The 15997-nt window shown below is 38.5% G+C and overlaps 1 protein-coding gene across 11 annotated transcripts in view; it reads right to left on the minus strand.

The window, feature by feature from the left end:
* Zbtb25 (zinc finger and BTB domain containing 25) overlaps window positions 1-15997 on the minus strand; it is a 48108-nt gene that overhangs the window by 23812 nt on the left and 8299 nt on the right. For 5 of the 11 annotated variants that reach the window (XM_013067737.3, XM_021247735.2, XM_087195262.1 and 2 more), the window contains exons 2-5: window positions 11296-11475; window positions 6358-7301; window positions 4140-4226; window positions 230-264 (exon numbers count right to left, since the gene is read on the minus strand). In XM_013067737.3, the coding sequence (XP_012923191.2) occupies window positions 230-264; window positions 4140-4226; window positions 6358-7301; window positions 11296-11475 (1246 nt within the window). Of the gene's footprint in view, window positions 1-229; window positions 265-4139; window positions 4227-4947; window positions 7302-11295; window positions 11476-15997 lie in introns of those variants that run through there. The other 6 variants (XM_021247727.2, XM_087195268.1, XM_087195265.1 and 3 more) reach the window with 2 other exon arrangements.

Here is a 15997-nt window from a genome sequence, read left to right on the forward strand (position 1 = left end):
TATGTTACTGGGGGGACAGGACGATGCAGTTAAAGAGTGTAAATAGGGAAGAGAAATAGGAACAAGGCAAGAAACTTCAGGGAAATGGCTACAGTATTCGTCTTTCCAGAGATGGTAGCTGGAAAGCACTTGATTAGGACACCAACAGATTGTGGTTAGTAAAACTGGATCCACTGGTACATTTTTGTATCACACCTCCAAAGTGTTACCCAGCATAAAGACTGCTTACCTCAATACTAGGAAGACAACAATCAGCAGACACTGCTGTAAAATAAGAACACAATCTATAAGCGAAGCTAAAAAAGGTTTTGTGATTCAGTCACATTAATTTATTCATCTTAATAAAATACATAAAATCCATTGTTTCTATTCCAACTAGAAGATACAAATTTTCTAAAATTTTTAGAGAAAATTCACAGTACACTAGGGGGAAGAGTTTATACAATATATTATTCATTGCACTCTCCTGTATTTGCTATGTATCACTTGTAATTTGATGATTTCTTCAGTGAACATTTTTTTTTGGTACCGGGGAATGAACTTGGGACCTTGTGCTTGCAAGGTATGCAGCAGAACCACTGAACTAAATCCCCGGCCCAACATGTTTTATTATACGTTTTTATGATCTATTTCTTTTAAAGTATTTCAAGCTTATACTTTGATCTATTCTGACTAAATTATTTGGCATAAGAGAGAGGAGCTGATGACAGTTAAAGTCAATTGCACTGGTGCAATATTTTCTAAGTAACTGAGCGTGGCACAGACACCTACTCAAGCACAATGGAGTCCTATAGGTCTTAAAGATAAAGATCACAGTTTGGGATTCCTTGTATTTAAGACATCCAGGCTCAGGACTGTGTAACCTAACCAGTTTTCAAAAACAAAAACAAAAAACAAAACCACATACAGATATACAGCAGAGAATCATCATTTACAGATTTCACTCTTAAGAATTTAAAAATTACATTAAATGCCACAGACCTATATTTAGTTTAAAACATACAAAGACACATGTTACTTTATGAAAACTCTTCACTGGCCTATTGGTAACCTCAATTACTACAAAAAATTGATACTCATCATCTAGGACCTGAGTTACAACATCAAAATTTGCCTATACAGTACAAATAAATTTTAATGCAATTATACATTTTTCAAATTATCTTTTTCCATGATTAATATGTACTTCCTTCGGTTTTCTGTGAAAGCTTTCCCAATACCATTTTAAAAGATATTAATGAATTACTATATCTTTGTCCAATTTCCTATCCCTATTTACTATTCAGATCATCTTCATCAAAGAAATGAAAGTGCTATGTCTTCATTATCTGTTACTTTTTCACGTGAAAACAACAGATTTGAGGGAACTTTAAATAAAGCTGAAATTGGCAAAGTTTTTATTTAAATAGCTTTCTCCCTTGCAGGCTGAAAAAAAAAAGTGCTAATTACTCTATAAGTCAATAGGAATTCAAGCAACTGAATATTGTTATTTCTAGAGCATTTGTAAAAAATAATTTTGTCAATTACTGAATATTAAATAGTATATGTCTGCTTCTAACACATTCTAGAATTTACACGTTGGAACTCTGAAGTTAAGAGGTTTAGCTACAGAATAGTTTTGTATATTGTTGGTTTTTATCAATAATACTGACAGAAGTTAACACAATTTTACTACAAATCCTCACAACACCCCTGGGAGGTAGACATTGCTTATTCCTTCTTTACAGGTGGGAAATCACAAAGTCATAGCAAAAAATTATAATCTGAGAAGTTATATGCCAAGAAATTGTGGTTTTGGACCAGGGATTTAGCTCAGTGGTTCTGCCACCTGCTTTGCAAGCGCAAGGTCCTGAGTTCAATCCCCGGCACCAAAAAAAAAAAAAAATTGTGGTTTTGTTATAAGGCAGGCTATACTTAGATATTGAGTCTGTAATATGCAATAAGGACAAATACTCAAACATTCTTTATTTTTCTCAAGAAAACAACTACGTGTAGGATCTGGAAAGAAGGGATAACTTAAAGCTCATCCAAGGGGAAAATGTCTACCTGCTACACTGATCAAAGTGTATATGGCATCTCCAGTTTTAAGCTTGGTGATCACTGCACAAACCACACTGCACAGTTTAGTAGGGCACTGGTTAGTAGTACAGCTCCATTTTGTAGATGATATAGTGAAAACTAGAGATCTTAGCTGGAAGAACTTTTTAAATACAAAGTAGATGTATTTTTTTTCAGTGAGGATGATGTCTTTTAAAAACTAAAGTAAAATTCAGGGCACAGTATTAGGCATATAACAGTTACTTTTTTAAAATGCCCGCAAAATGAGTAAAGGAAAAAAAAACCTCTTTGGCTCTCTGGAATTCAGCTTTTGTGATTTTTTTTTCCCTATAAATGAAGTTAACATTTTCCTGCCTCCTAAAACAGAATATTCTGAGGACTAAGGAAAGAGCATTTGCCTTTTTTTTGGGTGGTGCTAGGGATTGAATCCAGGGACTCACACATGCTAATAAGCAAGAGCTCCACCACTGGGCCATTGTTCTAGCTCCTGGCCTCAAATTTGCAATCCTCCTGCCTCAGCCCCCCATGTAACTAAAATTACAGGTGTGCACCACCACACCTAGCTGGCTTGAGTTCTCAATATTAAAAGAAACTATACAAGTAAGAAGAGAAATCCAAAGCCAGGCAGACACTGCTGTAATCCCAGCACTTGGGAGGCTGTGTCAGTAGGATCACCGCTAGTTTGAGGCCACCTTGGGCTACATAGTGAGTTCAAGGGGAGCCTGTACAATATATATATAAGGGGGGGGGAGATCCAGTCAAACACTGTCAGAGAGAGAGAGAGAGAGAGAGAGAGAGAGAGAGAGGAGAAAGATCCAGTCAATCACTGTCAGAGAGAGGAGAGAGAGAGATCCCGTCAATCACTGTCAGAGAGAGAGGAGAGAGATCCAGTCAATCACTGTCTTATTATTCATATAGGTCTATTTCTACTTTAAACGGGTGTTATCCAGCACAGCCAATTAGTTGTGAGCAATTTCTTAGGGTTTCTCCAGATTTCCCTGAATTGCTGCCTTATTCCACCACCCATAACACCTCTACTCCAGTCCTTTAGCCACACAAGAGCTTCCTATATCAAAAACAAAGGACTGGGGAAGGAGGGAAAAATATAGATACAAAGAACTGGAAAAATTCCCACACAGTGGCACACACCTGTAATTCCAGCACTCAGGGAGGCTGAGGCAGGAGGATCACAAATTTAAGTCTAGCTTGGACAATTTAGCAAGACCCTGTACTGAAATTTTAAAAAAGGACTGGGAAAAATAAGAACCAAGGGAGATTATATAAAGGTGCAAATTTCTAATGATGAATGTAACTGTATTGTATACTTAAAATGTACCAATAAAATTAATTTAAAAAAAAAGCACAAGGTTCCGAGTTTGAGCCCCAGTACCTACCCCCCCCCCCCAAATAAATAAATAAAAAGGACTAGGGGGGATATAGTTCAGTGGGAAGACCCTGGATTTCATCCCCAATCCCCTCACACACACAGACACACACTGGAAAAGTTATCTTAATGAGAATAATAAAACTTTAAGAACTCCAAGTAATATATCCCAAATAGTCTAAAGTACATAAAATCAATGTTAATATTCATGTTCTTACAAAAGCTTTGAAGGCAGTATGAATTTGAATAACTGCTTAAATTAGTGAAAAAAATTTTAGGTTAAAATTCTGACCCCAAAGAGCTACAATTTGCTTGACTCACTCCTAGTATAACTGGTCCTATCAATAGGTACTGTGCTCAGTGTGGATGCCAGGCCTTACTTACTCCTTGTCTAAAGCACAAACCCTGCTGCTTTAGACACTGCCCAGATGCTTTCTTCACTGAGCCCCAGGAAACTCACCACTCTATTTCAAACTCACTGCCTTCAGATTTTAGAATTAGCTGGATTATTCTTTGAGCTCCTTCCTGATGAACAAGAAGGTTGTTGAATATGTCACGAAAACTCATCAGGAGTGGTCAACCAAAAGGGAGCTCAAATACTTTTCATATGTGGTTAGATTCTAAGTCTCACAAATCAAATTTATTAGATGTACTCATTGTGCATTAAATGCAGGGCCAGGCGTAGTGGTAAACCTACCTGTACTCCTTGCTGCCTGGAGGCTGGGGTGAAAGGGACTGCTTGAGCCCAGGAGTTCCAGATCAGCATGGGGAACACAGAAAGAACCTGTCTCAAATGGGAAAAAAAAGTAGGGACCCTCAAACGTTCTTCAAATGTCTGTAAAGCTTAGAATTTAATAAGGAAGCCTACAAAAAAGATGAAGCTGTTTTGTTTGAGAAAAGGTCTTGCTACATAGTTCAGGCTGGCCTTGAACTCATGGTGATCCTCCTGCTGCACCCTCCTCAGTGCTGGGATTACAGGCATGTGAATGAAGCTGTTTTGGAGCCCTTTTTATTATCCTTGACCGCTAGTATCTCAAATTTGAATACTTCAAAAACAGGTTAGCTCTGTCCTTTCTGATGAAGTTTGGCCAGCTATTTCTCAGGTACAGAGAGCAGGGGAATCCACCACTTATTCCATCAACTTTAATTTTTCTGGGGGTTTAGCTTTGTATGTGTCACCATTATAAAAAGGAATAAAGTTTATTCACAGCAAGAAAACTACTACCGTGGACTCTAAGCATAGTCCCAGAACATTGGATAGATTCCTTCTGCCAGTTTTACAGACAAGAAGTGAAACTATGCCACTGAAAAATTATTTTCCAAATGAGTTTTAGAAAATGAACATCAACCTAGGCAACCTAGGAAATCTCACAATGAGGGCAGAAAAAAATTATTTGTATGTCAACATTTTTCTTTTTAAACTCATCATAATCTTTGGTCATAAAAATTTCAAATTGTTCTTAAAGTCTCTAAGGAAATGCTCCGGATTTAGGTAAAACCCCTAGGGTGCTGATTAACATGGATCTATCTGAATCTCTGGCTCTATGCACTTATCTATGTGTACGTATCTTATTATTTCTCTACAATATTTTATATCTCTTTGACTCTTCTCCTACTCTTTTTTTTGGTGCTGGGGATCGAACTCAGGACCCTGCACTTGTTAAGCAGGCAACACAACCACTGAGCTAAATCCCTGGCCCTCCTACTCTCTTTTAACTGAAATACTTTTCCTTAAAAATGAGGTATATTCAATGTTAAGTAAATAAAAGCCATGTAAGTTAAAAAAAAAAAAAGTTAAAATTACTCATGATTTGGTATAGCCATGACTTAAAAGTAATTTTTTAGTAACCCCAGCACTATGGGAGGCTGAGGCAGGGAGATTGGAAGTTCAAGTCCCACCTGGACATAACAAGACACTGCCTTAAAATGAAAAAAATTTAAAGTGCCAGGGATCTAGCTCAGTGGTAGAGTGCCCCTAGGATCAATCCCCAGTAGTGGGGGATACACACAAATCCAAATTTTTTTATACATTGTAATATATAGTATACATTAAAATAACTACTAATTTCCTATGTGGCAGAAAAAATTTTTAAACAATCCTCACAGGGACTTAACCCATAGGAAACATAAGCCAAGAGCGATGGTTTAGAATTTCTTTCTTTTTTTGGTGCTGGCCATGCCAGCACCATGGTTCGAACCATGCCTCGAACCATGCCTCATGCATGCTAGGTGAGCACTCTGCCTTTGAACTACATCACCAGCTCCCAGAATATTCTTTAAAACAGATTTCATTTACTCCATATCCAATTTTACTTTGCTGATTCTGCAACCTGGAAAAACTTAAGGGATTCTATAAGTAGGCATTTACTAATTTCCAAATTTCTACTCTGATTTTTTTTTTTGGTACTGGGGATCAAACTTTGGTCCTTGTGCTTTCAAGGCAGGTGGCAGAACCACTGAGCTAAATCCCCAGACCCTCTACTCTGATTTTTAAGCTGTGATTGAATTTATGAAAAGTTTACAGGGCTAACAGAAGCTTACATTTTAATAGCCATGTATTAACTAATATGTCTCATGGGAATTAGAGCTAATGTATGCAACCTTAAAACTATGAAAAAATGGTAATAAAAGTCAATAAAGCTTGAGGAGGGCAATAATTTATGAATAAGAAATGTCATGGGATTTGTTTTCAGGATGAGTATAAAAATTCTGAAGAAGCTGCTGCTATTCAACTAGGATAGTGTCCACATTTTCTTGAGTGAGCTCTGACTCTAAGGCACAAGGCAAATCGAGGTGTTCTTGTGACGAGCGAGAACTTTTCATAGGGACCTCAGCCCAGTTATCACAATATGGCTGAAATCTCTGGGCCAGTGCATTAGCAAACTTTTGGCACCGGCTGAATCTGTAAGGTTTACCTTTGTGTGTATACATGTGTTCCAGCAACTGGCTCTTTCGAAGAAATTTATGACCACAGATGGTACAAATGATTTTTCTTTTCCTTGAAAAGGAAAAGTTACAGTTTAATTCCACAGGTTCTGTGTCTTTGGATATCAGAGATACTTGACTGATTTGCAAAGCCTCTGTGGTGCCCCAGTTCGAGCGGTCAGGCTGCTGTTCATTCTCCTTGACAATGAAGGAGTTAAGCCTGTGACATTCAAGAACCTCACTGTTTTCATGAAGTGGATGGACTTCGCCAAGGTCATTGCTTTCCAGAATGGAAGCAGGGACACCAAACGGAAGGGATCCAGACACATGGGTATGGAGATGTTGTCTTAAATTACTTCGGCAATCAAAACGTTCCCCACAGTAATGGCACAAGTGTATTTTGATACTGTTTTCTATAAAAGAGGGGTCCATCACCTCTGATGAGGGCGAGGGGTTGCTCTGGGACATCACAGGCTCTGGGTCACACCTTTCCTGCTTGATGGACACTGCGGGCTCCTGGTGTTCCTCCAAGGCCTGGGCAGCAGGACAGGCCCTCTGCTGGTCTGCAGTGCCATCATCTAGCCCAATAGCAAGAGAGAGCTGCAACTGGGGGTGGTCACCCTGGGTGGCAGTTCTGTTTCCATTGCTAGTGGAAGGAGTTTCTTTGACCTCCAGACTTTGTTTGACAGCTGTTTTTTGGGCTGTTGAGATCTGAATGCCATACAAATTTGAGGACTGCACAGTCTCTGGTGAAAACACTTGATTCATTTCAGTCGCAATGTGAGAAAGATAGTCAGCGTGAAGAAATCGAATCCCTTCCTCCAAACGACTATGATCCACAGTCTGTTTTGGCCCTTTCCCCGTGTACATAATATGTAACAAATAGCTGAATATGTCGGGCTGGATGTCAGTTGGTTGTATTTTTATGCATTCACTGTTAAAAACAAAAACAGACCCACACAAAATGAGACACAACCTAGCTGTCCTCTTAATTACCAGCAGTCTTAGGCTAAAGAAATTTCTCCCTAAGTGGTTTAAATTTAGCAATCCGCCTTGATGAAACACAGTAACGAAAGCTTCCACTGTCCTCTCCTACCAGTTTTATGACCAATAACAAGCCTTCATGTTTTCAATCTACTTCCTAACGTTAGGAAACACAGATATTCTGATTAGTTCATTAAATGATTCCTAAGCAATATGCATGCAGGTGCCAGGGGGCAGAAAAATGATGGCTAAAATAGATACCATGCTCTTAAGGAATTTAACAGTCTATTGAATATATGAGAAAAAAAAAGACAATGGACACATGGACTCAAACAGACACCCTTATGCCAATGTCCACTGTAGCATTACTTACAGTAGCCAGAAGTACAATCTAAGTGTACACCAAAGATGAATGGATAAACAAATATATACAACAAAATATTACTCAACCATTAAAAAAGGAATAAAGTCCTGATACATGCTATAACAAGGATGAACCCAAGAAACATGCTAAGGGAGACTCAAAAGGAAAAATATTACATTTGCTACTTATATGAGATATCTACAATAAGCAAATTCAGAAACAAATTAGATTTGAGGTGGGAGAGTTTGAGGAGGAGTGGGGTGTAATCGCTTAACGGTGATTAGGGTGATGAAAAAGTTTTGGGAATAGATAGTAGTGATGGTTGTACAACATTATACTATAAATGTAACTCCTCCCACTGAATTATATAATTAAAAGTAAAATTTTTTGCAGTACTGGAGATTGAATCCAGTATAAGGTCTTTATATAAGCTTATATTCTCAGCCCCTTTTTTATTTTGAGACTGGGTCTCACTACTTGGCTAAATTGCTCAGGTTGGGCTCAAACTTGTGATCCTCCTGCCTCAGCCTCAGAGTACTGAGATTACAGGCAGGTGCCATCACATCGTGCTAAAATGGCAAAAAAAAAGCGCATATATATTATATATATAATATATATGTGGAATATATATATATATATATTCCACAATAAAAATATTTTAAAAATTTAAAATTGGAAATATTTAAATTAAAGCTTTATTTTGGCTTCCAAAATGTCTTTTTTTTAATAGTGCTGGGGATTAAACCCAGGCCTGGCACATAGTGCTCTACTATTGAGCTACATCCCTAGCCCATATGTATCTATTCTTTTTTTTTGGAGACAGAGTCTTACTATGTAGTTCAGGCTGACCTCGAACTTACAGCAATCCTCCTGCCTCAGCCTTCTGAGTGCTGGGATTACAGGTGTTCGCCACCACACCCACACACCACCACACTTAAATCACAAATGAATGCAGGTATAATTTTGAAAAGTTTTAAAACAATCTCGTTTTTTTTTTTTTTTTTTTTTTGGTACTGGGGATGGAACTCAGGTCCTTGTGCTTGTGAGGCAGGCGCCAGAACCACTGAGGTAAATCCCCGGCCCTTAAAACAATCTCAAAACCAATTTTTACATATGAATCTAGAATTCAGTTAACAAAAATAACAGTGTAAGAAGAGATCAAGAAACCTCTTAGGGCCGGGGATTTAGTTCAGTGGTGCTGCCACCTCCCTCGCAAGCGCAAGGTCCTGAGTTTGATCCCCGGTACCAAAAAAGAGACCTTTCTGCAATATTAGGGTATAGATACCCTATGGGAAACACTGGAACAATGCCATCAGTCATGGACTTACCTTCCTAGAAGCACTGCTTACGGTCAATGCTTCAGAAAGCGCTGAGTGTCCATCCCTTCCTTTAGCTCTGGCTCCTCAAGATTTCCTCCTCCATTCTTTACTCTGCCTACCTATCCTCTGACTGGCTCTGTGGCAAGCTTTGTTAAACACTAGTTCAGAGCTCTGTTAACTGAGAGTTTTAAGTTGCTCAGGCAGAGACTACAGGCTGGCTGCCACCTCTGTAACTCTTGGGTTTAGCCCTGCTCTGGGCACACAGCAAGTGCTTTAGCAGCTGGACCAACTCTCACAGCTCTCAGAGGAGACTGAAGAGGTGGCATTTCCAATGTGGTGAACCCAATCTATAGTGACGCTTTGAGAAGAAATCCCTTGAACTGGCTAAAAAGATTGTCCATTACCTATTCCATGCTCCAACCTCCTCTCTCCATTATGCAGTATGTTCCGATTATTGTAATCTACTCTGTTGTCTGATGTTCACAGCTTGATTCACTTATATGATGTTTTCATACCATTTTTTTCTCTTTGCCTCCAATGCACCTTCTTATATTCCTCTATAATACCTGAAAAATTCCTTCTGATCTTTCAAGATCCCAGCCCTCTGTATATCCTGGTCCAACCTTCTTAAATAGGACTGCTGAAATCCTGTTCTACCTTGTACACACTTTGATGGCAGACTATGACATCATTAATAACAGCAAAGTTCTGTTCTAAACGTTTATATATATATATATATATATATATATATTTTTTTTTTTTTTTTTTTTGGACTGGGGATCAAACTTGGAACCTTGCGCTTGCGAAGCAGCCAGCGGAACCACTGAGCTAAATCCCTGGCCCTAAATGAGATACATTAACCAAAGGAGCATAACACTAATCTTGTCATAAAGGCGGAAATGTGGGTTTATTCTTTAGAATATTTCTTTCTATTTTTTTTTTTTTGGTACCAGCGATTGAACTCGGTCTTTGCGCTTTCGATACAGGCAGCGGAACCACTGAGCTAAATCCCTGGCCCTAAACATTTTAATTTTTTTTGGTACCGGGGATCAAACTTGGGACCTTGTGCTTACGAGGCAGGCAGCAGAACCACAGAGCTAAATCCCCGGCCCGTTTTAATATTATTAATCCACTTAACCATTTCAATACTCAAGGGGTGACAAGGAAACTAAAGCAGAGAGAGGTCAATTACATTGTGATTATTTGCTTTACATTATCTTTATCAGGTTATTAATTTCTTGAGAGCAGAATATATAACTTGCCTGTTACTTGGGTCTAGCTCAGTGCCTGGCATATAGGTACTTAATAAATATCTGAACAACTAAATAAAAATATATAAGTGCAGTTGGACTTGTACTTCATATACAGTCCTTAAAAAAGTGTTCTGATGGGCCGGGGATTTAGCTCAGTGGTTCCGCCACCTGCCTTGAAAGCGCAAGGTCCTGAGTTCGATCCCTGGTACTGAAAATAAATAAATAAATAAAATAATGATAATAATAATGGGCCGGGGATTTAGCTCAGTGGTTCTGCCGCCTGCCTTGCAAGCGCAAAGACCTGAGTTTGATCCCTGGTACCAAAAAAAAAAAAGTGTTCTGACACTTTCAACCTAGAATGGACTGAAATTATTCTATATCCACAGCTCAGAATATGATTGTTAAATTTACCTGTTACCTAAATTTTAAAAATGCAAAAGAATTCTTTGTAAAAATATTTAAAATAAACAACCTTTGAACTGTAATATGGAATATACGGCAGGTAGAATTGTCACTGAAACCTTGCTATGAAAGTGTTCTGGAGGGCCAGAGATTTAGCTCAGTGGTTCCACCGCCTGCCTTGCAAGCACAAGGTCCCAAGTTTGAGACTTGGTACTAAAAAAAAAAAAAAGTGTTATGGAATAAAAACCAACAACTTTGTGATTAAGAGCACAGACCTTTGGCTTTAGACAGGTCTGCATTTGAATCCAACGTATTAGCTGTATGGGCAAGTTACTTTACAACTCAGTCTCAGTTTCCTTTAATATAGGAGTAACAGGAGAATTTATATTATAGGATTTAGCATCTGGGTAAGGAACAAAGCTTCAATAAATTTTAGCTATAGTTATTTTCACTTTATCTTCTACTATAGATAATATGTACTGGGTTTAATTACTGATATACAAAACTTATATTATTTTTATTTCTTAGGGTAACTAAAGATTCCATGAAATATCATACATACACACATAGTATTAAAACTTCTGATTTACAAAAATACATTCTTACCTTGTTTGGTGAATAAATATCATCTTGAAATAGTTAGAAAAAGCAGCAAGTACTGCTCTATGGGCTTTGAAGTAAACATCTCCAATAGCAACTGTGCAATCACACAGAAAACCAAATTCTCGCTGCATGTTCAGCTGCTGTAGAAGGACAAGGCTATGACCAGCAGTATCCATTGTGGCCCTGAGAAAAAGAACAACAAAAATATATGCATTTGTGTGTGTATTTTTAATACAAAATTGTTTATAGCTCACATGAATCTACAAAGTAACAAGGAGACCCAAATTTAAATGAAATTATTCAACAATTTTCAATACTATTAATTTCATTCCAAACCTAACATTAAATCCTCCCTTTATGACAAATGATATAATCTCTGCTGAACAGTAAAATATGGCCCTTTACTATCTAGCAAGAAGGTAGTTTGGTACGAGTGTCACATGAGCAAAAGGAAGCTCTGTCCTTTTTCGTCTAATGCTGTTTCCTCATTGGAAAAATTGAAATGAGATACTGATCTCTGCCTTGGAGTTAAATGAACTAATTAATGTGAAAATCATGTTGTAATGGAAACTGCTATTCAAATGTTAGCTTTGAATGTGACTAACACATCAAGGTGTCCGGTCTGGGCTAGAGCTAGCTGTCAGTGCTCCTGAGGGATCCTCTGTGCTCAGGGGACACTGGCCTCCCAACCACCATAAAATGTTTATGTGGACTTATCAGTCACAGAAAGTTCAGAGGAGTCCTTAAAATAGATGCTGGACCACACCCCCTGATTTAAATGGTGCCCAGGAGCCCCATGAGAAAGGACCCAATGTCTGATCTCACCTCAACTGGACTGAGACACATATAAGAAGCAAGTAGTTTCCCCAAGGTAAGAGGGGGCAGGATGGCACAAATGAGCCTCAGGTAGGGGTGGAAATTCCTGCGTGAGAAAGAATATGCAAAAGAATTCTAGCCAAGAGGCCTACTCTGAACAGAAAGAACATTCAGGTTTGCCATAATTCCAGACAGGTGGGAGGCTGTACTTTCATTACCTGCTCTACCCCAGCTGTGTACAGAGCCCTGGTACTTCATGAAGAAGGCAGCTGTAGTACTAAGTGTATCACTGGGGGCTGGGAAAACATCTTTTGAAAGAGCATATCCTGAAATAGAGAATGAGGTTTTCTCACTAGCTACACAGACCAAGGGCTAAAGAGGTCAGTGGTGGAGGATGGGTTTAGCTGTCTGGAGACTGGCAGAAGCTTGGGCAGCAGACAGCTGAGCAATCAATAATATAATAAAAATAGTTAACATTATACTGTCAACCACTTTTCACTCCCCTAACCCGCTGTGGTATGTACTGGGGATTGAACCCAGGGGCCAAACAAGGGCTCTACCAACTGAAGTATAGCCACAGCTCTTTTTGAGACAGGGTCTAGCTAAGTTGCCCATGTTAACCTTGAACTTGTGATTCTCTTGCCTCAGCCTCCCGAAGAGCTGGGATTACAACCATGCATGAGCCACTGTGCCTAGCTTCATTTAATTCTCAATACAACTCTAATGTTAGGTAATTTACCCAAGGTTACAATGTTGGTAAGTGGCAGAGAACAGGATTTAAACCCAAGCTCTGAAGTCCAAATTTCCTTCCTCCTACCTCCCAGAGAAAGCACTTGACCCACAAGCTCAAGGAGCCAGGGGAGTAGAAAGGTTACACAGAAAAACACCCTGGGAAGCCTCAGGAATATTTGCTAAAAGGAATCAGGGAGAAACTTCAATTTCCTGCTGGTTAAGCAAATGTGATACAGTAGAACCATTGCATATGCTTAGTAGCAAAGTCCAGAGTATAACTGGTAAAGATGATAGTAACTATTAATGGTAAGAAATAGACAGAGAAGGGAAAATAGCTCAGTGGTACAATGCTCACCTAGGATATGTGAGTCCCACAGTTCAGTCTCCAGTACCACCAGAAAAAAATATATATGTTTTTTCTTTGACTCCAAAGGTCACCACCACCCTGAATTTGGCATTTATGACTCAATTGTACATTGTCATGAAATGAAAAAAACAAAAGACAAAGCAGAGACTAACAGTCTCAAAGCTTGACAGAGACTGATGGTCTCAAGACTTGCCCCTCCTGCTAAACCCACAAAAGTCATTGTGCCTGAAAAAACAGCTGCCAATACCTCTCTGTCATGAAGATAAACTGTAAAAGCAACATCTGCCTACACCTCCCTACCCCTGTGCTAAATTCTGCTTCTGTAAAATTGTGGTTGCTTCCCTGGCCTGCCTAAAGAGCAATATAAAAATGAAAACAAACTTAGAATCCAGGCTCAGACTCCCATCTGGAAGGTGACTTCCACTGAGCCCTCTAGTGAATAAACCTGCCTTTCCTTTCATTCTCTGAGTGCCGCTTTCTTCCTTGGTCTACCTGCCCTCCGAGTGCTGTAACAGTCACATTTTTACTGTTCAATATATATATTCCTTAACAAGGTAAATACTGTTTGGTAAGTTTCAAATTTTATATAGATAATATTGTTCTTGAGGAAGGCACAACTTCTTTTAACTCTAAATTCATGCATTACTTTTAAGCCTTACATATTAAACTTATGTGTCCCATTTCTTCCCTAATTAAAATAAAAACAAGACTCAGCCCTTAACATCTTACTTTTAAAAGCTTTTAAGCATGAATGAAATAAGATGATAGAGGCTACAGAAACTTGAGCCTATTCCCTAAACTATAAACAACAGCCCAAAGTGTGGGTATTGCTCCAAAGGTTATTACCCAAATTCACTACTTGTATTTACTATATTTCCCTGGTTCTAAAACACAAGAAGATTTTACAAAATAAACAAAAAATTCTATATTGGAAATTTCAGTATATAAAAAACATCTTAAAATCAATCAAATGCCTCAAATCAGCCTTATAAATGGCTTCAAAACAGTTTTTTCACCAGTTCTTCCTACGTATATTGTGCATTAGTATGGTGAACTATTGAACTATATGGAAATGAGAAACAGCACAGTAAAAAGTCACATGCACAAAATTTTTTTGGTTTTTTTTGGTACTGGGGATCAAACTTGCGATCTTGCTCTTGTGAGGTGGGTGGTGGCACCACTGAGCTAAATCCCTGGCCCAATTTTTTATTATTATTTTTTTTGACAATGCACCAAATTTTTGTGGTTAATAGCCTAACAGTTAATTTCACTTACCTAACAAATACTCCAGAAGAGAAATTTAATAAAGAAAAAAATATTTGAAAGTATGCATTGTACAAGACCTGCAGACAGGGGAAAAAATGACATTGCTCCTAAAGTCAAAATGATTACAGCCTAATAGGGGAGATAAAACATAAAATAATAATTACAATATAAACTAAAAGTGTTAAGTGCCAGAGAACACGCTCTGAGGAGGAAATAAAGGCAATCCAATGGAAAAATAAGACATTTGAGTTGGATTTACATGAACAAGCAAAACAACAAACACAATATGGTAATTATTGGGAGTGGGGATAGGGGTTTTTCTGATGGTGCTGGAGAATGCACTCAGGGCCTCATGCATGCTAGGCAGGTGTTGTACTACTGAAATATACTGCCAGTCCTGGGAGGGATATACAATTTACATAACAGAAGAATTCAGTCTGGCATAGAAAAAAATATCAGAGATGGGGTCAGTTCACAGAGGATACTGAATTTAAGAGTCAAAGGTACTCCAGTTGTGTTTGAAATAAACTATGAGCCAGGTGCGGTGACACACACCCAGCACTCTGGAAGGCTGAAGTAGAAGGATTCCAAGTGTGAGCCCAACCTGGGCAAGATGGTGACTTAGCAAGACCCTGTCTTAATAAAAAATAAAAAGAGCTAGTTATGTAGCTTAGTGCAAAGGCCTTGGGTTCAATTTCCACTGCTGAAAAAGACACACACACAAAAAAGCAGAAATGAGCTATGTAAGATGTTAGAATAAGAACAGCATGATCAGTTACTTATTCTGTGGGAGAGAGCACAGCACAGTAATCAAAGTTTGAACTCTGGAATGCAACAGCTTCAAAATTCCAGCTCTGCCCCTTACTAGCTCTGTGATTTTGAAAGACCCTCAGTACTCTGGGTCTCAGTTTTACTTACATGTATAACATAGTAACTCAAAGGTTGTATATATGTATATATATACATACATATACATACATACATATATATATATATATATATACACAAATACATATATATAATAACTTAGAAATAGTGGAGTTCACAGTAAGTGTTCCATAAGTCCTAGAGGCCTGGAATGTACTAGTCATCATTAAATCAAGATTACTGTAATAGCAACATGCAAAAAAGACAAGGAGAAAGAGTGGCTAGGCGCCTACTGTAATAGCCAATTAATGGCAGTGCGAAAGAAGGAAGGGCATACAAGGGACACACTAGACACAGAACTAATATGCCTCAGCAGCAAACTGAACGTGGCCCAGGTGTAGAGATCAAGTCAAAGATGGGCCTCGGAATTCCATCCAGGTAACTCTAAGAAGTCATTCATTCTTTCAGAACATATTTGCAGAGTAACTGCAATGTTCTAGCTCTTGATATAAAGGCAGGATCCTAAAACACCGAAGCTGAAGCATAGAAATTGGCTTGGTAAGAAAAGTTTTGTTTTGGATACACTCAGTTCAAAGTGTTTGCTCTAGGACATGCAAGTAGCAATGTCTGGTGATTAGCAGAGACACAAAGCAAGAC

This window comes from Heterocephalus glaber, unplaced genomic scaffold, assembly GCF_053883595.1.
Source record: "Heterocephalus glaber isolate CG9 unplaced genomic scaffold, H.glaber_assembly_v1.0 deba00001608, whole genome shotgun sequence".
Classification (NCBI taxonomy): Eukaryota; Metazoa; Chordata; class Mammalia; order Rodentia; family Bathyergidae; genus Heterocephalus; species Heterocephalus glaber.